The sequence below is a fragment of the Podarcis melisellensis genome, assembly GCF_964234715.1.
Source record: "Podarcis melisellensis genome assembly, chromosome: 9".
NCBI classification, from domain to species: Eukaryota; Metazoa; Chordata; class Lepidosauria; order Squamata; family Lacertidae; genus Podarcis; species Podarcis melisellensis.
Window position 1 is genome coordinate 36535731 of NC_138541.1, and position 17474 is coordinate 36553204.

The window sequence follows — 17474 nt, forward strand, 5'->3', positions numbered from 1 at the left end:
AAAAGCTCAATAACTTTTTGCCCCCCCCCCAAAAAAAAGTGAGTCAATAGGCAGGAGGGATGGTCCAGCACAGAAACAAAGCAGCCTGCTTTGGGCAGCAAACCCTCCTTGCTACCCAATACAGAAATACAACTCCCTTCCCTCTGCCAGCCTTCTTCGTGGGCTTATTTTACAAAGCTATTTAGTGCTTCAGAGGCTTCAAATCACTGCACACATATTATGCTGTCCTTACAACAATCCTGCAAAGTAGTTCAGTTCTGTCCTTCTTCCCATACTGGGGAGGGGAAGAAAGAGACAGAGACACTCACCTGATTCCTAATTAATTCACAACATCTGGGGACCCACAGGTGGAGAAAGGCTAATCAGGAGTTCTTAATTCACTCAGCTGCTCCCTGACAACCCTGATGAGCCAACCCAAAAGGCTTGCGGCACCTTAAAAGGACTAATGAAATTGTTACGGCATAAAACATCTGCTGAAATGGACTTCACAAAAGCTTAGGCTATAAATTACATTGCCAGCCTTTTCAAGGTACCACAAGACTTTTTGTTGAAACAATCTAACTCGGAAATTATGGTGTGTTTTTTTTTAAAAAAACGTGTTCTCAGAAGTGATTCAGTTATAAGCATCAGGAATCAATCTGACAATACAGCCCAACCCCCTCATCGCCCCACAACTGCCCCTAGAAGTGGAAGTATTACTAAGTACAAGCTAAGTCCCCTACATTCAGCTTTGGGAAGGTGCAGAGCGACAGGAAGCTGACCTAATTTCAAAGCAGCCCTGGGGGTGTTTTGCACTCTGCAAGCCAGACAGCGTTGCACCCATTTCCCCCAGGCCGAATGCCATATTCCAGTCTGGACATAAATGATCCACGAGTCGGCTGAGCCACAACAGAAATAACGCAGACCAGAGGCAAGGCGTTTTGCGTTTTCAGGCTACGCAGTTAAGGAGGCCGAAGTTCAACTTTTTTTTCCCCTTTCACCATCGTATATAAATAATATACAAGCATCCCATCAAATATATACAAAAGGAAGGATAAATATCGTGTCTCCTCTCGTTTACCGGCAGATTTTAAATAGTCAACAAAATTGGAGTTGGGAACATAATAAACATGGGAAACATAATAAACCGAAACAACTTGTCGGAAGGTGACCAAAGAGCTGGGGAGGAAAGAGAATCGTTTCCCTCGAAACTAGAAAAAGGCAACTAGCAAATCTCTCTCTCAACAGTGCAACAAGTTCGCGGAGGGAGCTCAACTCCGCTTTCCACACACAGATTCTTTTTCCCGGACGGGTTTCTTTCCTTGGGCGGCTGCGCCCCTAACCGCTCGCCTTTGGCCCTGGAGAGCGCGCAGCCCAGATCCGCAAAAAAACTTCCACCAACTCGTTTCCCCCGGCTTTCTCCGCCGCCTGAAGCCAGAGACAGCCGACGCGCGCCGGCAGGTCAAAGTCCTCCTTCCCAGGGGATTCTAGCTGCACCTCGGAGAGGAGGGAGAGAGACCCTCTCCCCGAACAAAGCCGCCTCTCCCGACCCTCGCGCCCTCCGCTTGCAAAGGGAGACCTGGCGCACTCACCTGCTCCGCCACGGCTCGGAAGAGGCATGACCCGTCCTTCGCCACTCGCTTGCGGTACAACCCCTGAGATCGCAGGCAGGCGTCCATGGAGGAATCCGGCGGGGCCTCCACACCGGAGCCCGGGGGGCTCTGCTCCTCGCCACCTGGCTTCTCTTCTGCAGCAGCAGCAGTAGCAGCCGTCGCCTCCATGTTTATTTATTGCTCCGGGGGTTGCAGGGAAATCGCTGTTTCAGCCCCACATGCTGCAGGAGAAAGCGGGAGAGATGCGCCTCAAGCCCCTCGCTCCGAGGGCGGCTGGCGGCGCAGCGGGAACCGGACTCCCGTTCGCAGGTCTCCTGCGAGGCGCCCCGCATGCACCGGGCGGCGGCAGCGTCTGCCGCTTCTTGCTCGGCCTTCCCGCGGGAGTTTCCTTGGCTTCAAGCCCGGCGCGGAGAACTTGCGCACTCCTCCTGCTGCCCCGCTTGGGAAGGCGGCTCTCGCCCGCTCCCTTTACGCATCACTGGGCTCCCGGAGCGGAAACAAAAGAGAAACGAAACATGTGGCGCTTTCCCTCCCTGAAACGGGCAGCCCTGAAGTTTGTTTTCACTTTCAGAGCCAGACCGACACCCAAAGGGCTTCTGGGAGTTGTGGTTCGGCCGCTGCAGGAAGCGGCCGCGGCGGGGAGGGAGGGAGGGAGCCGGGAGGCAAAGGGGCTCGCAGGGAAGCGCGGACTCCTCTTATAGGAGGGCGGAGGAGCAAAGCAGCTGCTCTTTCCCGCGGATGAATCCTTGGCCACAGCGCGATAGCTGTGATATTGGTGGCCAAGCCTCAGTGGTTATGTGGTTCCGGCTTAGGGGGCGATTAGGGTTCTGGAAACTTCAGAATCCACAGCTGGGCAACACCACCTTCATCAAGACCAAACAAAACTCCGCAAAGCAAGCTTGCAAGCTCTCCAGAAGTCTTCCTGAAGCTAAATGTTACAAAGTACCCTCCCCCCCAAAAGTCCAAAAGTTAGCCATAAGACCTGCATTTTCAGACCCAGTTCGAGGGTGGAGGTTGCAAACATTCAGTGGGCTGTGCACACACGTCATGCCATAAAAGCACATTCGTTCCATCAGATAACTGGGCACCATAGTTAAGAGTCGCTGGGAGTTGTAACCATCCTTCTTTTCTGCAAATGAGCTTTGGGTGTGAAGTGACAGAGAAGAGGGAGTTTAAGCATGTGCAGAGTGTCTTCTCTCTAATCAGTGACTGAAGAGTAATGTTTGTGGTTACGATGACTGCATTTTTCTTTACGTCTCTGCCTCACAAGCAAGCCAGTACAGTATGCTCCAATAAGCTGGGTCTTAAAATGGCACTCCCCACACCGGTTATCTGTGTGGAATGTTTGCTGAGTTGCAAATGACACCCCTCCCATAGCACCAAGCGCCCTGGGTGATCTTAGGCCAAGCACAGTATCTCTCAGCCTCAATTCCCTCTCAGAGTTGTTGTGACGATAAAATGGGTGTATCATGCCCAGGTGGTGTAGACAGAATGTAATAGGATGTATACAGAAAAGGTACAACACTCCCAACACTGTGGAAATGCAATTGCAATTCTGCTTGTCACTTGCAATGGAAGAACAATGATTGGGTAGCAAGGCTTAATACATGATTGGGTAGCAAGGCTTAATACGCTCCTTTTTCAGCCATAGACACAAAGGCAACATCCATTCAATTAAAATCCAAATGCAATAACAACCACAACCAACATAAAACTCAAATATCCACAATATGCTACCAATTTACATATCACAAGGATACAATATTTAAGGAGGATATTGTTCTCTTTTCAAAAGTGAACACACATTGCTTGTTTGCCCCATATTGGTTATTTGGAACATCCTGAGAGAACGGAGCAAGCCCAACAAAGAGCTGCTGGTGGCACTTATGTTGTTCTCGTTGTTTGGTCGTTTAGTCATGTCCGACTCTTCGTGACCCCATGGACCAGAGCACACCAGGCACTCCTGTCTTCCACTGCCTCCCACAGTTTGGTCAAACTCATGTTCGTAGCTTCGAGAACACTGTCCAACCATCTCATCATCTGTCGTCCCCTTCTCCTTGTGCCCTCCATCTTTCCCAACATCAGGGTCTTTTCCAGGGAGTCTTCTCCCTGGCACTTTAGAGAGACCCTAATTTTGCAGGAGCTTGTGAGATCTTACCAGCTGGTATCAAAAACAACACTGGCCTTTGTGGCTCCTTTAAAAGTTAACAAATTATTGTTTTTATCATGAATAATAATTTATTATCATTCATGGATTTTGGTCCACTTAATCAATGCGGCTAAACAGAAGCTGCTGAACCATTAGACTTGGACTGGAGATTGGGAACAGCTCTGCCTGACTGCAGAAAGTAATTAGGTGTGCATAAACACTATTCATCTTGTTTTGCCCATTCATTCATTACATGGCTGGCAGTAGATCACACCAACACTTGATTGTATATTTTACTCCCTTTTGTAGACCTTGTTTGCATTAAATTTTGCATAGTGATGGTTTTTGCATTGATGTGTCTTCTGCCCTCACTTAGTAACAGTTAATACACACAATTATTCTTTTTGTTGTGTGTGTGTTTGTAATTTGCCAAGTTACAGTACTTTGTGTATCTAATAAAACAGGTTTTGATCCACAGAAGCTTATAGCAAAGTAAGTTTGTATGCTTTCCAAGGTGGTGGTGTTTTTCTTCTTCCACATGCTGGCTGGGGGCTGATGGGAATTATAGTCCAAAAACAACCAGAAGGCACCAGGGACTCAGCTATACAGCTGCAAATAAAACGTTTTAAGTGCATTGTAAAGTGCATTATAAAAATATGGTACTAGATGGCGATGGCAAGCTATGGCGAATTCAATATATTTTTCAAAACATTTTTTCAAAAAGCATTTTCACAACTTTTTTAAGTGTCTAGATTCCACCTAGGTTAGCGAAAAATGAGCTAGATAATGTCTTTGGGTGTGATGAAGCCTTTTACTGGGACCAAAAACTCTTCCAAGATACTGAAAACAAGATAGTGAACTATGGGGAGGTGTGGGGAATCATGTTACACACCCAGACTGTTGCTTTATCTGATGAAAACTGCAATCAAGGGACAAGAAGTAACAGTACAGGCTATTTTAATTTGATAAGGAGCAGCTAGGCCTTGCCCAGTTTCTTGGATTCTTACCCTTTTCAGTGAATAATGAAAAATCTGCAGCGAACGGGGAAAAAAGATAATATTCACAATACTTGCATTGCAATTAAGCGAAATGCTTTTTAAACAAATCTTGTATGAGGATGTTCTCTTTCCTTTTCAGCATCTGGTCTCCAGTCAGGAGGAACTGCAGCCATTCTTCCTGAGGGAAACATGTTCCTCTACTAGGCAAGTAGGAAGAGAAGATTAAGGTTCCTTTTGTTCCCCTTCAGCAGTTGAAGAACACATGACTAAGACTTGTTGAACAGTTACAGGTAGGTCTGCCGTTGGTATGAAAGCTCATACCAATAACAAACTTAGTTGGTCTCTAAGGTGCTACTGGAAGGGATTTTTAAATTTTGTTTCCACTTGTTGAACAGAAGGTGTGTTATGTTCATTTGCCAAGTATAAGGACCAGGATAAGGGGAAAGTCCATAAGCTCACAGGTAGAGCACCTGCTTTGAAAGCAGTAAGCTCAAGGCCAATGCTCAGCATTGCCAAGACTGGGAGAGACATAGGGAGCTGCCTTATATCGAGTGAATCCAATGGCCCATCTAGCTCAGTACAGTGGTACCTCGGGTTAAGTACTTAATTCGTTCCAGAGGTCTGTTCTTAACCTGAAACTGTTCTTAACCTGAAGCACCACTTTAGCTAATGGAGCCTCCTGCTGCCGCTGTGCCGCCGGAGCATGATTTCTGTTCTTATCCTGAAGCAAGGTTCTTAACCTGAGGTACTATTTCTGGGTTAGCGGAGTCTGTAACCTGAAGCGTATGTAACCCGAGATACCACTGTATTGTCTACATTGAATGGCAGTAGCTTCAGGGTTTCAGATGAAGGTTCTCTCTCAGATCTACCCAGAGATGCCAGGGATTAAACCTGAGATTTTCCGCAAGCAAAACTAAGCTAAAACCCTGGAGGGCCCTTGACAGTCAGTGGAGAAAATACTCTGTTAGGTGGATCAATAGTCTGACACAGTATCCAGCAGTGTTAGGATGGTCAGCATCACAACATTCAGGCAGCCCACTGTATACAATCCACGCCTCCTAGCAACCAGGTAACAACACTTTATTCCCCTGATGGAGTGGACTGTAGTCCATGAGAGCTTGGACTCTGTTGCTATCGCTGCAAGAAGCTTAACACAACCACCTCTCTGGAAATAGTTTCTATAGCATGTGATAGCCTCCAGATGGCACTAAATCCTTAGACATGTTAGAAAAACATTCCAGGGCTGAAATGCTGTAGGCATCCTACACAAGACAACAGCCCCAAAATATCACAATTTAGACTGTAGGCTCCTCAAGACAGAATCAGAGAATCTTAGAGTTGGAAGGGACCATGAGAGTCATGCAATGCAAGGATATTTTTTTGCCCGTGGTTTCGAACGCAGGGCCCTAAGATAAAGAATCTCATGTTCTAGAGTTCTCTGTTTTGTTTATATTTTTCTGTAAAACACCAGGTACACTGATAATGACTGTATAAATATGTGACAACGGTTTTGTTCCGATGAGAGTGTGCTTTCCATTTTTCCTGTTTATTTGTAAATAATTTTAAACATTTTTTAACAAAGATCTTTTTAAAAAGATGGGCCCATTGCTTGTCCTAGGAGTACTGAAATTAATGGACGTGGCTAACTTAGCTCCATTCATTTCAAGGGGTCTACTCTGAGTATGGTTTAGATGGATACAACACACAATTTATTACATGGGCAGTAACAAATTTAAAATAATTAGAGCCCATACATAAAATCCTTTGGAAACCGAATTGCACAGCGCAGATAATAGGATCAGTTTCACAGGTGAGGCTCATCATCTATTAGCAGCATGAGGGTGGAGATCATGTGCCAGAAGGTAAAGTTGATTTTTTTCTAATTTAGTGAGATCTTGGACTTAGATCTAATTTTACTTTCTCAGTGGTGGAAAGTATGTTAATTAGAAACTTTAGGATATAAATTGTGGGGCTTCTCGTAATTTGTCAGATAGCCAGTATGGCACATATATTTATATTCAAGAAACCATAAGGCATTAGAGCACTCAAAACAGCCTATCTGACAGCAGGGCTTAAGCACCTTATTCTCTCCTCCACCAGGTCAGCTTGGGGGTTAAAAGAAGTGGCTGGCTCAGCTCTACAGCGCCCCTTTCATCATGGCAGGAAAGGGGACTGCAGCCCAGCTGAATCAAATGGCTTGGATAACCAACGAGATTATATAATGCATCTGAATCTTATTCTGAGCAGGTTGTTGCTGGGAGCAGTAGTACAACTCTTGGAAGTTCACTGCCTGCCTCTGATGTTTTGTCTACCCATTCCAAAATCTACCTGCCTGCCTTGGCCCACATCTGTTTGGGCCCCTTGGACGCATAGTTATCCCCATGGACTTGACCCAAACTTAGCTAAGCTGTTTGGCTTCTACCACACTGGGTCCTGACAGGTTTGAGCAGCTGGCGGGGGCGAGGGGAGTTGGGGGTAATGTATATAGCTTGCAGAATGGTGTCTGAGAAGCAAAGGAGCTGCACACTTAAATAAGCATTAGATGGCAGTATGCTAAGTAGCGTGAGAATGAACAGGTTAATTGCTAATCTCGTGGCTCATTCTTGTTTTATCAGTAGCTCAGTGTAATCATGAGCTTCTTCCTTGACTAAGACCTTGGTAAGGTCAGTTTGCGATTTTGGATTGTTTCAAGACTGTACAGATTACAAGACTTCCCTTCAACCTCGCAAAATATTTATTCAAAAGATCCATGAGATTCCAGAAATACGGCCCTATGAAAAATTATGTCAAAAATTCTGATGATCAAATTGCAAGGTTTTGGAACAATGTGAAATGTTGACAGTGCTAGTTTCTTTGAACTTAAAAACTATATACTCATTATTTACCAAGCAATCAAGCTGACCACCTAGGCAGGTGCTAATCTCTTAACCAAAGGAATAGTTTTAGGCTTTTATTTCAGCATTCAAATCTAAACTTAGTAAGAAGGCATAAGTGTGGCATTTGCTTATTTGTCTGGCATTTTGCTTCCATCCCCTAAATGGCACATGACACCTATTCTGCTTTTCTACATATGACAAGTTTTTTAGAGGCTTGCCATTTTAAAACAACTGTTTTGACATTTGTTCCATTCAGTCAACTCTGCTTCTTTCTAAGGATATTTTGTAGGCAAATAGAGATGATTCAGTTGGCAATGACTCCTGCAAGTGGTCTGTTTTCGGAACCACTGCCCTAAAACATTGTAGAAGTCCCTTGCCTCCTAGTTCCTAATGCCACTTTACGAACTGGAGAACAGAATGGTGTCTGAGATGGCCAGTGTATTGCTACTCTTAACAGACAAGCCTGCCTACTTTCAGCAGCCAGAAACACCATAACCAGACATTGGAGAGACCTGTCAGGAGTAAGCATGGACCAATCGTACCAAATAGTATGGGAAACAGCCTTACTAGAAAAATTAACCAATAAACTGAAACTGACACGGGGACAAACAGAAGAAGACACCTTTACCTCGGTATGGCTCCCCTTTATCACATACACAGCCCAACAAGACAATGACAATAATCCACCAACAGCATACAAATCAATATAGCTAACCTGATCCAAAACACCCACCCACCCCACTCACACACGAAAACAAAGATCACCACAGCCAATCATGAACAAACAACCACACCCTAGGCCAACCCCAACCTCTATCACCACCAAAGGAACACAAGTGAACAGCACAAGCAACGCTGACACCAAACCCTACATACATTAAGCATAATAGAAACATCGCCACCCGACCCCACCCCCACCCATCTTCCCTCCCTCCACCCCCCTTTTTTCTCTTTTTTTTTCTTCTCCCCCTAATGTCTCAACAAATGAAACGGATTTGTAAAAATGTTACATGGAAAAAATACGAGGCATTACACTTACTTCTATAAAACAAGAAAATCTTTAATAAAAAAAATCAACATGAATAACAATTAACAGACAAGCTTGTGTATGTTTTGCCAGAGGTAAACCCAACTGAGTTTAGTGGGGCTTTCTTCCAGATAAGTGTGTATGGCAGGGACAGGGAACCTTTGGGTGGACTACAACTCCCATCATCCCTGTCTATTGGCCATGTTGCCTGAAGCTAATGGGAGTTGGAGTCCAACAACAGGTGAAAGGTTACAGGTTCCACATTCCTGGTGCACAGGATTGCAATTTGTAATCCATCCTATGCTACACTTACCTCCTAGCAAACCCCACTGAAATCTGTTGGGCTTACTTCTGAGCAAACATGCATGGGCTTGCACTGTCAGGTTTTTGCCACATCCCTGTTGGCTACTGCACTGCCTTTCATCAACTGTTCATCTGGCCAGTTAATATTCCTAGCTTTTGGATATATAATTAAAGCTCATGCAAAGGGTGCCTGAAAAAAAAATCTCTAAGTTATGCTAAATTTGCCTTCCCCACAGACTATTTTCATTGTTCTGACATCATATAGTCTACTGCAAATTGTCTACTAACAGAGAGGGTGTCTTTCTCTGCAACTTTGGTCTAAATTTTTTTGAACATCAGGAGCCCATGGACTTTGAAATACGGTGTTTGGGGAATCTGTGGCCCTCCAGTTATTGTTGGAATCCGAATCCTATCAGTCTTGGCCTGAAAGGGAAATAGTCAGGGATGCTACGAGTAGTAGTGCATCTGGAGGGCCACAGCTTCCCCACCCCTGCGGAAATAATGGTTAGTTGCCTGAAATATCAGAGCAGCCCAGAGCAAAACACTCACTGTAAGACGGCTATTTCTGTGTCCACCATACCCTAAACTTACTAGGGTCAGGGCATAGACAGTTAATATTGGTTTATGTGCAAACCTTTCTCTGGATTGTGCCTTTACTATGGAAATTAAACTGAGATTTAATTCCTGCAATTCATTTAGGTTAGGGGAGCACTTATCCCAGAGCTTTCAAAACTGTGTGTCGCGACACGTCAGTGTGTCACGCGAACATTCCCCGCACTCCTCCCAGAGCTGGAAAGGGGTTAGTTTAACCTCCGATTTGCTAGTAAAGCTGAATTACTGTGTCACGAAATGATGCATGTCTAAAAAGTGTGTCACCAACATGAAAAGTTTTAAAGCTCTGCCAAATAAATTACCAAGTAAAAAGTTAGAATGGTTTCTGAATTATGAATTATTTGAAGATTATTATTTGGAGGAGGGGATGAGTAGTTAAGAACACTGAGTTTTAAAGACGTGGAATGTTTAATAACAACAAAAAGTCTTATGCTGGTTTTGTGGACTTAAGTTTCTACTAGAAACAACATTATTTCCTACATCCAGGGTAGGTTTCACAGGACTTTGTTGAAGAAAGAAAGTCATGTCAACAACAAATGTTTGCTTCATTACTTATTTTTTATTGAACAGCCAGGGAGATCTGCATATGGAAGCAGGCCTCCATGACTTTTATCTGCATAGTGATGTTAATTTAGTCACCACTAAACTAGATGGAGGTTTTTGCTTTCTTTCTTTCTTTCTTTCTTTCTTTCTTTCTTTCTTTCTTTCTTTCTTTCTTTCTTTTTTAATGCAGATCACAAGATAATTCCATTGGGGGAAGGGACACTAGTTTGATATAGTGACTAATAGTGAACAGCTCCAGCCGCATCAGATCACTTGTGGCCTAGTGGCAACACAGCACTGTCCTCATCTTGAACATAGCAGATAAATGGTTCAAATCTTCAAAAAGCCATCAAAGAGGATAGCTTTCAGCAACCTACTACAGTCTTCATAGTTCAGCGTCTTCCATCTATAAAAAAGAATAGTTATGACACAAAGTGTTTTACCTACCAAAATGTCTGGGAACTAAGATTAATTGCAGTTCCCATTAAGGAATAGTAACAGTTGCTAAATGCAGCCTAGAGATGCAAGCAAACTGCAGAAAAGGAGAGAAATTAAGCAGACTGTCAAAGAAAAACAAAGCAGGATCCTTACTGTACTACCTTCTTTCCTCTTTCATCCATGTAGCTTTGTAGTCACACTTACAACCGAGAAAGGAGAATTTTATGTTAGTGCCAAAAATTGCGGGAGTCAGACTGGCATTTTCAAAACAAGCATTTGGGGTGTTTCTCCCTTGAGTTTAAACTGTTTGTGGAAAAGACAATGCAGTTGCAGGTGGCTAATTACTGTTAATCAGGTGAAAGAGTGGAAGAAGCTAGCAGCATCAGCCTTAACAGAGGTCAAACAGTGTGTGGATCTTCAGCAGGGAAAAGGGAAGTGTGACGTTCTAATCCAAACAGCTCTCTAATTGGAATCATGGGCTCATAGATACCAAAGGGACCTGAAGTTTATCTCTGCTACAGATGTAGGATCCATCCACAATGCATCATTGTATCAGGCCATTTGGTCCAGATTATAGTGTACTATAATGTCTTAAACCTTATTTTTACAGGGCAAGACATCCAGGTTGCTTATGCCAGGGAAACGTGTCTGCATTCTACAGGGAAATACAAAAACAAAGGGGGAACAAAGCAGCCTGCTGCTGCCATCCAGGTATTTACTTATTAAGTTTGCAGACCACCTCTCTTCCAAGGAGCCCAAAGTGGGATACATGGCACTTCCCCTCTCCCCATTTTATCCTCACAACAACCCTGTGAAGTAGGTTATGATGAGATACAGTGACTGGCCCAAGATCACCCAGTGAGGGTTTGAACCCTGGGCTCCTAAGTCCTAGTCCAATATTCCAGCCACCGTCCCACATATCATAACTTAATGAACAGAAACTTAGAGTGGTCTTCAACTAAGCCCTACTCAAAGAGTCATTGGAACTGATGGATATAATTAGTCATGCTCCTTAACATTAATGGGTCTACTCTGTGTAGGACTAGTACTGAAGGTCCCAGGTTCAATCCCCTATATCTCCCAGTAGGATTGGGAAAGATCCTTGCCTAAAAGAGCCACTGCTTGCCAACACAGACAGCCTCAGGATTGCCTGAGGATGAGGAACTGCAAAGCAGGTTGCCCAGGAGAACAAGTTGCTTTAGAGTGTGTGAGCTTCTGTGATACACCCGTCTCCACTATTTTTTGAGCTGGGACTGAGCAATGGGAGCTCACCCCATCGCAGGGATTCAAACTGCCGACCTTCTGATCGGCAAGACCTAGGCTCTGTGGTTTAACCCACAGCACCACCCACGTCCCACCAAGCAACCTCATGGTGGAAGAACCTACAGACGGAAAGGTGATCTGCTATATGAGCTCTTTGTTATGACCAGTCTGTGTGTTTGAATAAAATGGTCCAGCATTTGAGGGCAGTTGGTGGATGCATTTCTCTAATTTGATGCTCTCAAGGCCCTAGCAAAAAGTTGCAGAGGAACCTGTGGCCCTGCAGATGCTGTTGGCTTTCAACTCCCACTGGTCTCAGTCAGTATGGCTAATGGTCACAGATGAGGAGCGTTGGGCCACAGGTACCCCATCCCTCTTGTAGAGGTTGCCATAGGGCCAAGGAGAGAACTCTTTTCAAGATGCTACCGAATGCTAATATTGAAAATGGCAGAAAGAGTAACAACATTGCTGCATTTCCAGGGACAGCTTTATGAGGTTTAGGCTGCAAACACTCTTACCTGGGAGTAAGTCTTATTGAATTCAATGGGGGTTGCTTCTGAATCAACATATATATATATATAATCGTACTGAAATAATATATAATTTCTCCTTTTGAAGGAGACATTGTTGGGGGTATTATAGTTCTTTTTGTAATGGCTGAGCCTGTAGGTGTAGGCAGCCAGTTTAAGATGATTTATTGGCCTCCATGCAACATGAGACCAACACCTCAAGATTCTGTCTAATCCCATATCTTCTTCCAGCACTTTAGTTAGGGAGTTCCCCTTCTTTCTATCTGCTCAAGAGTTGACAAACTAGTTCGAGCTGCTTCCATTTCCAGGAAAGGCCTTTTGTAAGATTGATGGGCCTTGATTGCCCATTCAAAACCAAGTCACACCAAAGCTTCAGGATACTTTGCATTACAGCAGACAGAGGTCAGGCAATATCAATAGTTAACTGTAGGATAAATAGCCTAATCAGTGGCAGAGCATCCACTTTCCATGGCTGAGTCCCTGGCATCTCCAGTAGGGCTGTGAGAGGCCCCTGTCTGAATCCCTGGAGAGCTGCTGCCAGTCAGAGTAGGCAATACTATAGAGACCAATGGCCTGACTCAGCCCATTGATAAAGCAGCTTCCTATGCCCATGCATAGTGTAATGTCATATTTTCCCCATTCACACCAGGGCTGGCACTGTAAAAGGGCCAGGAAGTAGCTTTCTATCAATTCCTTTTCAGGACAAAGCCTTTATAGCTAAACTTCCTCTCAATCTCTATTTCTGTTCTAACACAAATACTTTAGCTTATGATGCCAGCTCACATTTATAGACTGGACTCTGTGACTTCATAGACCATAATAACAGCCTTTGTAAATGAGTGTCTTAAAACCATTTCGTACAGAAGCTTAAGAGAGGCAACTGACAGGCCACAGTCACCCGCTGGTGGCCTATTCAAGAGGAAGAACCATGTTGGCATCCAAATGTTTCATGTTTCATAGGTTGACACATTTCTGACTCTTGCATAATAGCCAGCTTTGCATCAGACTCCCGAATTATTATCTGTTCCTTTTTGATCCCGATAGGTTATTCAGACTCTTTGGATGTAGTGCCATGATATAAAGCCATAGAGATTCACATATTAGGACTATAGGAGCTGGTAAGGAAAATCCACCCAGAAGTGGGCATGCAAATATCTCTCTTGTTGCCCCTTCCTTCCTTCCTTCCTTCCTTCCTTCCTTCCTTCCTTCCTTCCTTCCTTCCTTCCTTTTTTCTATGATGGAATTCATAAGCACAAGGACAGGAATGTGTTAACAACTTTAGAAAGGATCCTACAAAAATTTACTGGTTCTCCAGAAATCATACCCAAAAATCCTTTCAAGATTCTATAGTATATGCTAAGGGTTTTGTGAATTCAATAAAGATGTTAATTCTCCTTGCAGATACTAGCAAACAGGATGTTAGGATACACAAAAGGGGAAAAAATGGGAAATGCTTTATTGCAGTGTTTGCTCGCATTTGTAATATGTGGTCAACGCCCAGCCAGTTTATGTAGAAAAGGAAACTGTAAAAATGAAAGGAAATTAGAGACAGTTCCATGGCAAACTCTTAAGAAGAGTCTTTTAAAAAAAAAAGAACATGGGGTATGTGTGAAATGAATAGCAAGGGATCTAAATTCCAGTGTTAATTTGTTGCAGGAAAAGAGTTCTGTGGCATCTTAAAGACAAACATGTTTATTGCAGGATAAGCTTGCTCTTCATCACATCAGCTTAATGCATCCTCAGCTGAAACAGGCAGCAGTATGGGGGATGATGTTATTGCAAAGCCAAGCCAAAAGGCCCAACAGATGCAAGAGCTATCACCCTGTAGAGCCTATGTAAAAGAAACAAAGTCTGTTGAAAAGGTGAAAAGATCCAATCAGAGTTGGTATGACCCACTCCCACTGGTAAGGAAATTGGCAAAGCAAGATGGAACAGTGTGCATGAATGAGCCTAATGAGAGACAATGACTTTTTTGTAGTTATCTAGCCACTCTATTCAGGCCTGTCTGATGTGTTGCCTGTGTTGGTGTGAACAGGCATAAGAAAGCACAAGGTCCTTCTATGGAAGGGTTGGGTTTCTTGGGGGAATTTGGCTCAGAGGGTACTTTCTCCAAGAGACCTGGCTTGAGGGGGCTGCGTGTTCTGGCTGTTTGACTCAGTGTCATCATCAGGGTCCAAGTTTGACACTTCTGCAGCTTACGCCACAACACTGATCACAAACTGGCTGACCTCATCCCCTTCTGAGTTGGAGTCCAAGCTGCTGCCTAAGGTTAGTAGCACTTCAAGATGCACAATGGAAAAAGTCAAACGAACCTCCAGAAACATGAACAGCATACATTTCTACAAGAGATGTCTTTATGTTTTGGTGCATTTGTCATGGATATTAGACTGTGCACATGATCTGCACATGATGAGTAAACATGCTCTGCAATGCCCAGAGGGGTTTTTTAAAAGGTACTTATAATATGTAAAAAGATGAGATGTTGAATAGTGTTCTTGTAGTCCTTGAAATAAAATAAAAGGCACAAGTCAACTTTACCCAACTATTTCAGACCATTCTTGTTTTGTTTTAGAAGTGGAATTAATGAGAGCAAAAGATGCTTGCAATCTGATATGGTCGATTTCATCATTCCCTTGACTGGGTTGTATATGCTGTAAGATTTCCAGAAACTTAAATCTGTTTGTTCAAATAGGCTTCAGTAAACCATTTTTGGTCATGGGATTACAGTATACTGGTTTGCAAGAGTGTTTCCAGTCTTGGTCATGTGATTGGATCACAAGAGTATTTCAGTGGCTGAAAATCATCACTAAGCAGTTGCTGACGAACACAAACTATGTTTAAGGAGGAAAAGGGACACACAAGCAAAGCATTTCCAGTATTGCATGTGTTTTTCTCACTGATGATCAGTTCTGAGGTTTAATGGAGGAAGAATGTCCTTTCAAACCATATTCTGTTTAGCATATTCTGCAAAAGCATAAAAAGACATAACTTAGGACTGAGGTGTGCTTTCCCTATCGGCTGCAGTGAGAATAAGGCACAGGAAAAGGTGATGTAATGATGATATCAGTTACACCATTCTCTCCCTAATGAATAATCTTCTACACCAAGGATGAGCTCACTTACTATTATTGGAATCACATCTGTATGCCACAGGACACTGCTGAACATTTGAAGGATTTAATGGGGTGTGATCAGCCTGAAGCTAACAACTGCTTTTATAATGGCCAAATTATTGTGCGTATACCCAAGGTAACAAGGCATATATTTCTTGATACAGAGACCAGAGGGATCACAGCTTTTTGTTTGTCCGTTTCACTGTAAGAAAGCCACACTTTCTAGGCAGAATGGATTCTTTGCCCGGAACTCAGCCTTGGAACTATTATTAGTTTGAATATCTAAAATGCAATGAATGCCTTTGCCCCCACTTGAGCTAAAACTCACATGACAGACACAAGAGGCTGCGCTTCAATTTCAGACTCAGGACAGAGAGAAAATTATATTTTTGTTGTTGTTGTTTTTTCTCAGCTTCCAGATGCACACTCCATAAAAAAACAGCAGAGCATTTACCTCATGTACATTCTGGAAATGCCTAGTGGACAGTCACACCTTCTTTAAAGCTAACCATGAATAAACCAGATTTTATATATGAGTGATGCAGTAACATTTCCAAGTTCATTGGCTAAACATGTGCTCTTATGGAATGGCCTCAAGACTGAAGCTTGCATTAAAGTAAAAGATATAATATTATTATATATGTAATTTTTAAAAGCTTGCCTGGGATAGGAACACCGTCTTGTTGATGACACTAAAGCATGAGCTTCCAGCACTCCTATGCATCATAAATTACTGGCCTGTTCCAGGTGCTGCAGACATTTGTGCATTTCAGAAAGGGTCAGAGGTTCAACGTGTGTGTGTGTGCATGCATTGTAGTTGTGGAGTAAGGCCAGTTGGCTCCGATGATCAAAACTCTGAGAAATGACATTCTTCAATCTGCTCAGAATGCTGTACAATACCAAGGTATTGGATATTTTGAAACACACATTATTCATTATAAAGATAAGGCCATATGTGTGATTCTATAGTTGGGGTGGGGGCCCTGTGGCCCTCCATAAGATGGTCTACAATGCCATAGTTGCCCACCCCTGCTTTATGCTGGCAAAAGTATTCAGTAAGCCCATGCCACAGGACAACTAAATCACTCCCTGCTTTGGACCTTGGCCAGTGCCAGATTTATGTATAAGTTAAACCTTAGGGCCCCACTCTCTTGGGCGCCCTAGAAAAATAAAAGGAAAATAATCTGGATGTACATTTCCAAAATATAAGATAAAAACAAATAAAATAAAACCTACATACAGTTAGAGCTTAATGATTATTTCACTATTAATATACTTCTTCTTAATTGTATTTCAGTTCAACAATTACTTTGATAAAATACACATTTTGTTAAGTGTAAATGGCTTTAGATACCTATTAGGTCCATAAATTACTATATAGCATATATTCAACACAAAAAACAGCGACAATTTGTTGTTGACAAAGGACAGCTGGACATATAAAGGGACTCATTACCTTCACTAGCTTAGGGCCTCATCAAACCTAAATCAGGCCCTGACATTGGCACACGACTTAGTTGTATTTTCACCTTACACCCTTTTCTAATACTTTTGCTCCCGACTTCCCCCTTTTCATCTAAACTTGTTTTCTCATCTTGCGTGCCCCTTCTGCCCCTCTCACCCACTTTTTTGAGAAGCTCCCAGCTCCCTTTCAGCTTTAGTTGCTAAGCTACGAAGTTGGCTTCCAACTGCTGAACTCCTTGCATGGAGTCTTTCCTTGCTTCTTGCTTCTAGTATCCAGCTCCCAGTGTTCAGGATGGTTTCAGGCACAAGGTTTTGGCAAAACTGCTTTTGCAAATACAGCCCAGAAGCCTTCCTGCGCACTACATAATCACAGGACTGTCCCATGACGTGTAGGTTCATCGTTAACACAGCATTGTTGCTAACATAGACCTTCCCTGCCCCCTTCAACTCTTTTTCTAATGATGCCACTCTTTGAAGTTTAACTGACCCGTTCTCATTAAATGCACTGAAACATTCTTCTTCCTGCTTCACCTTAAGCGAGCAATGTCTTCACATTGTCACCTGAATAC

General features: G+C 43.3%; 1 protein-coding gene across 4 annotated transcripts in view; it reads right to left on the minus strand.

Moving 5' to 3' along the window:
- The window catches only part of OTUD4 (OTU deubiquitinase 4), a 72954-nt gene that overhangs the window by 27196 nt on the left and 28284 nt on the right, over nucleotides 1-17474 (minus strand). The window contains exon 1 of one of the 4 annotated variants that reach the window (XM_081925949.1): nucleotides 1572-2179. The exons of 2 other annotated variants lie outside the window; for them this stretch is intronic. In XM_081925949.1, coding sequence (XP_081782075.1) covers nucleotides 1572-1760 — 189 coding nt within the window. In that variant the 5' untranslated portion in view covers nucleotides 1761-2179. Of the gene's footprint in view, nucleotides 1-308; nucleotides 363-1571; nucleotides 2180-17474 lie in introns of those variants that run through there. One more of the 4 variants, XM_081925952.1, reaches the window with a different exon arrangement.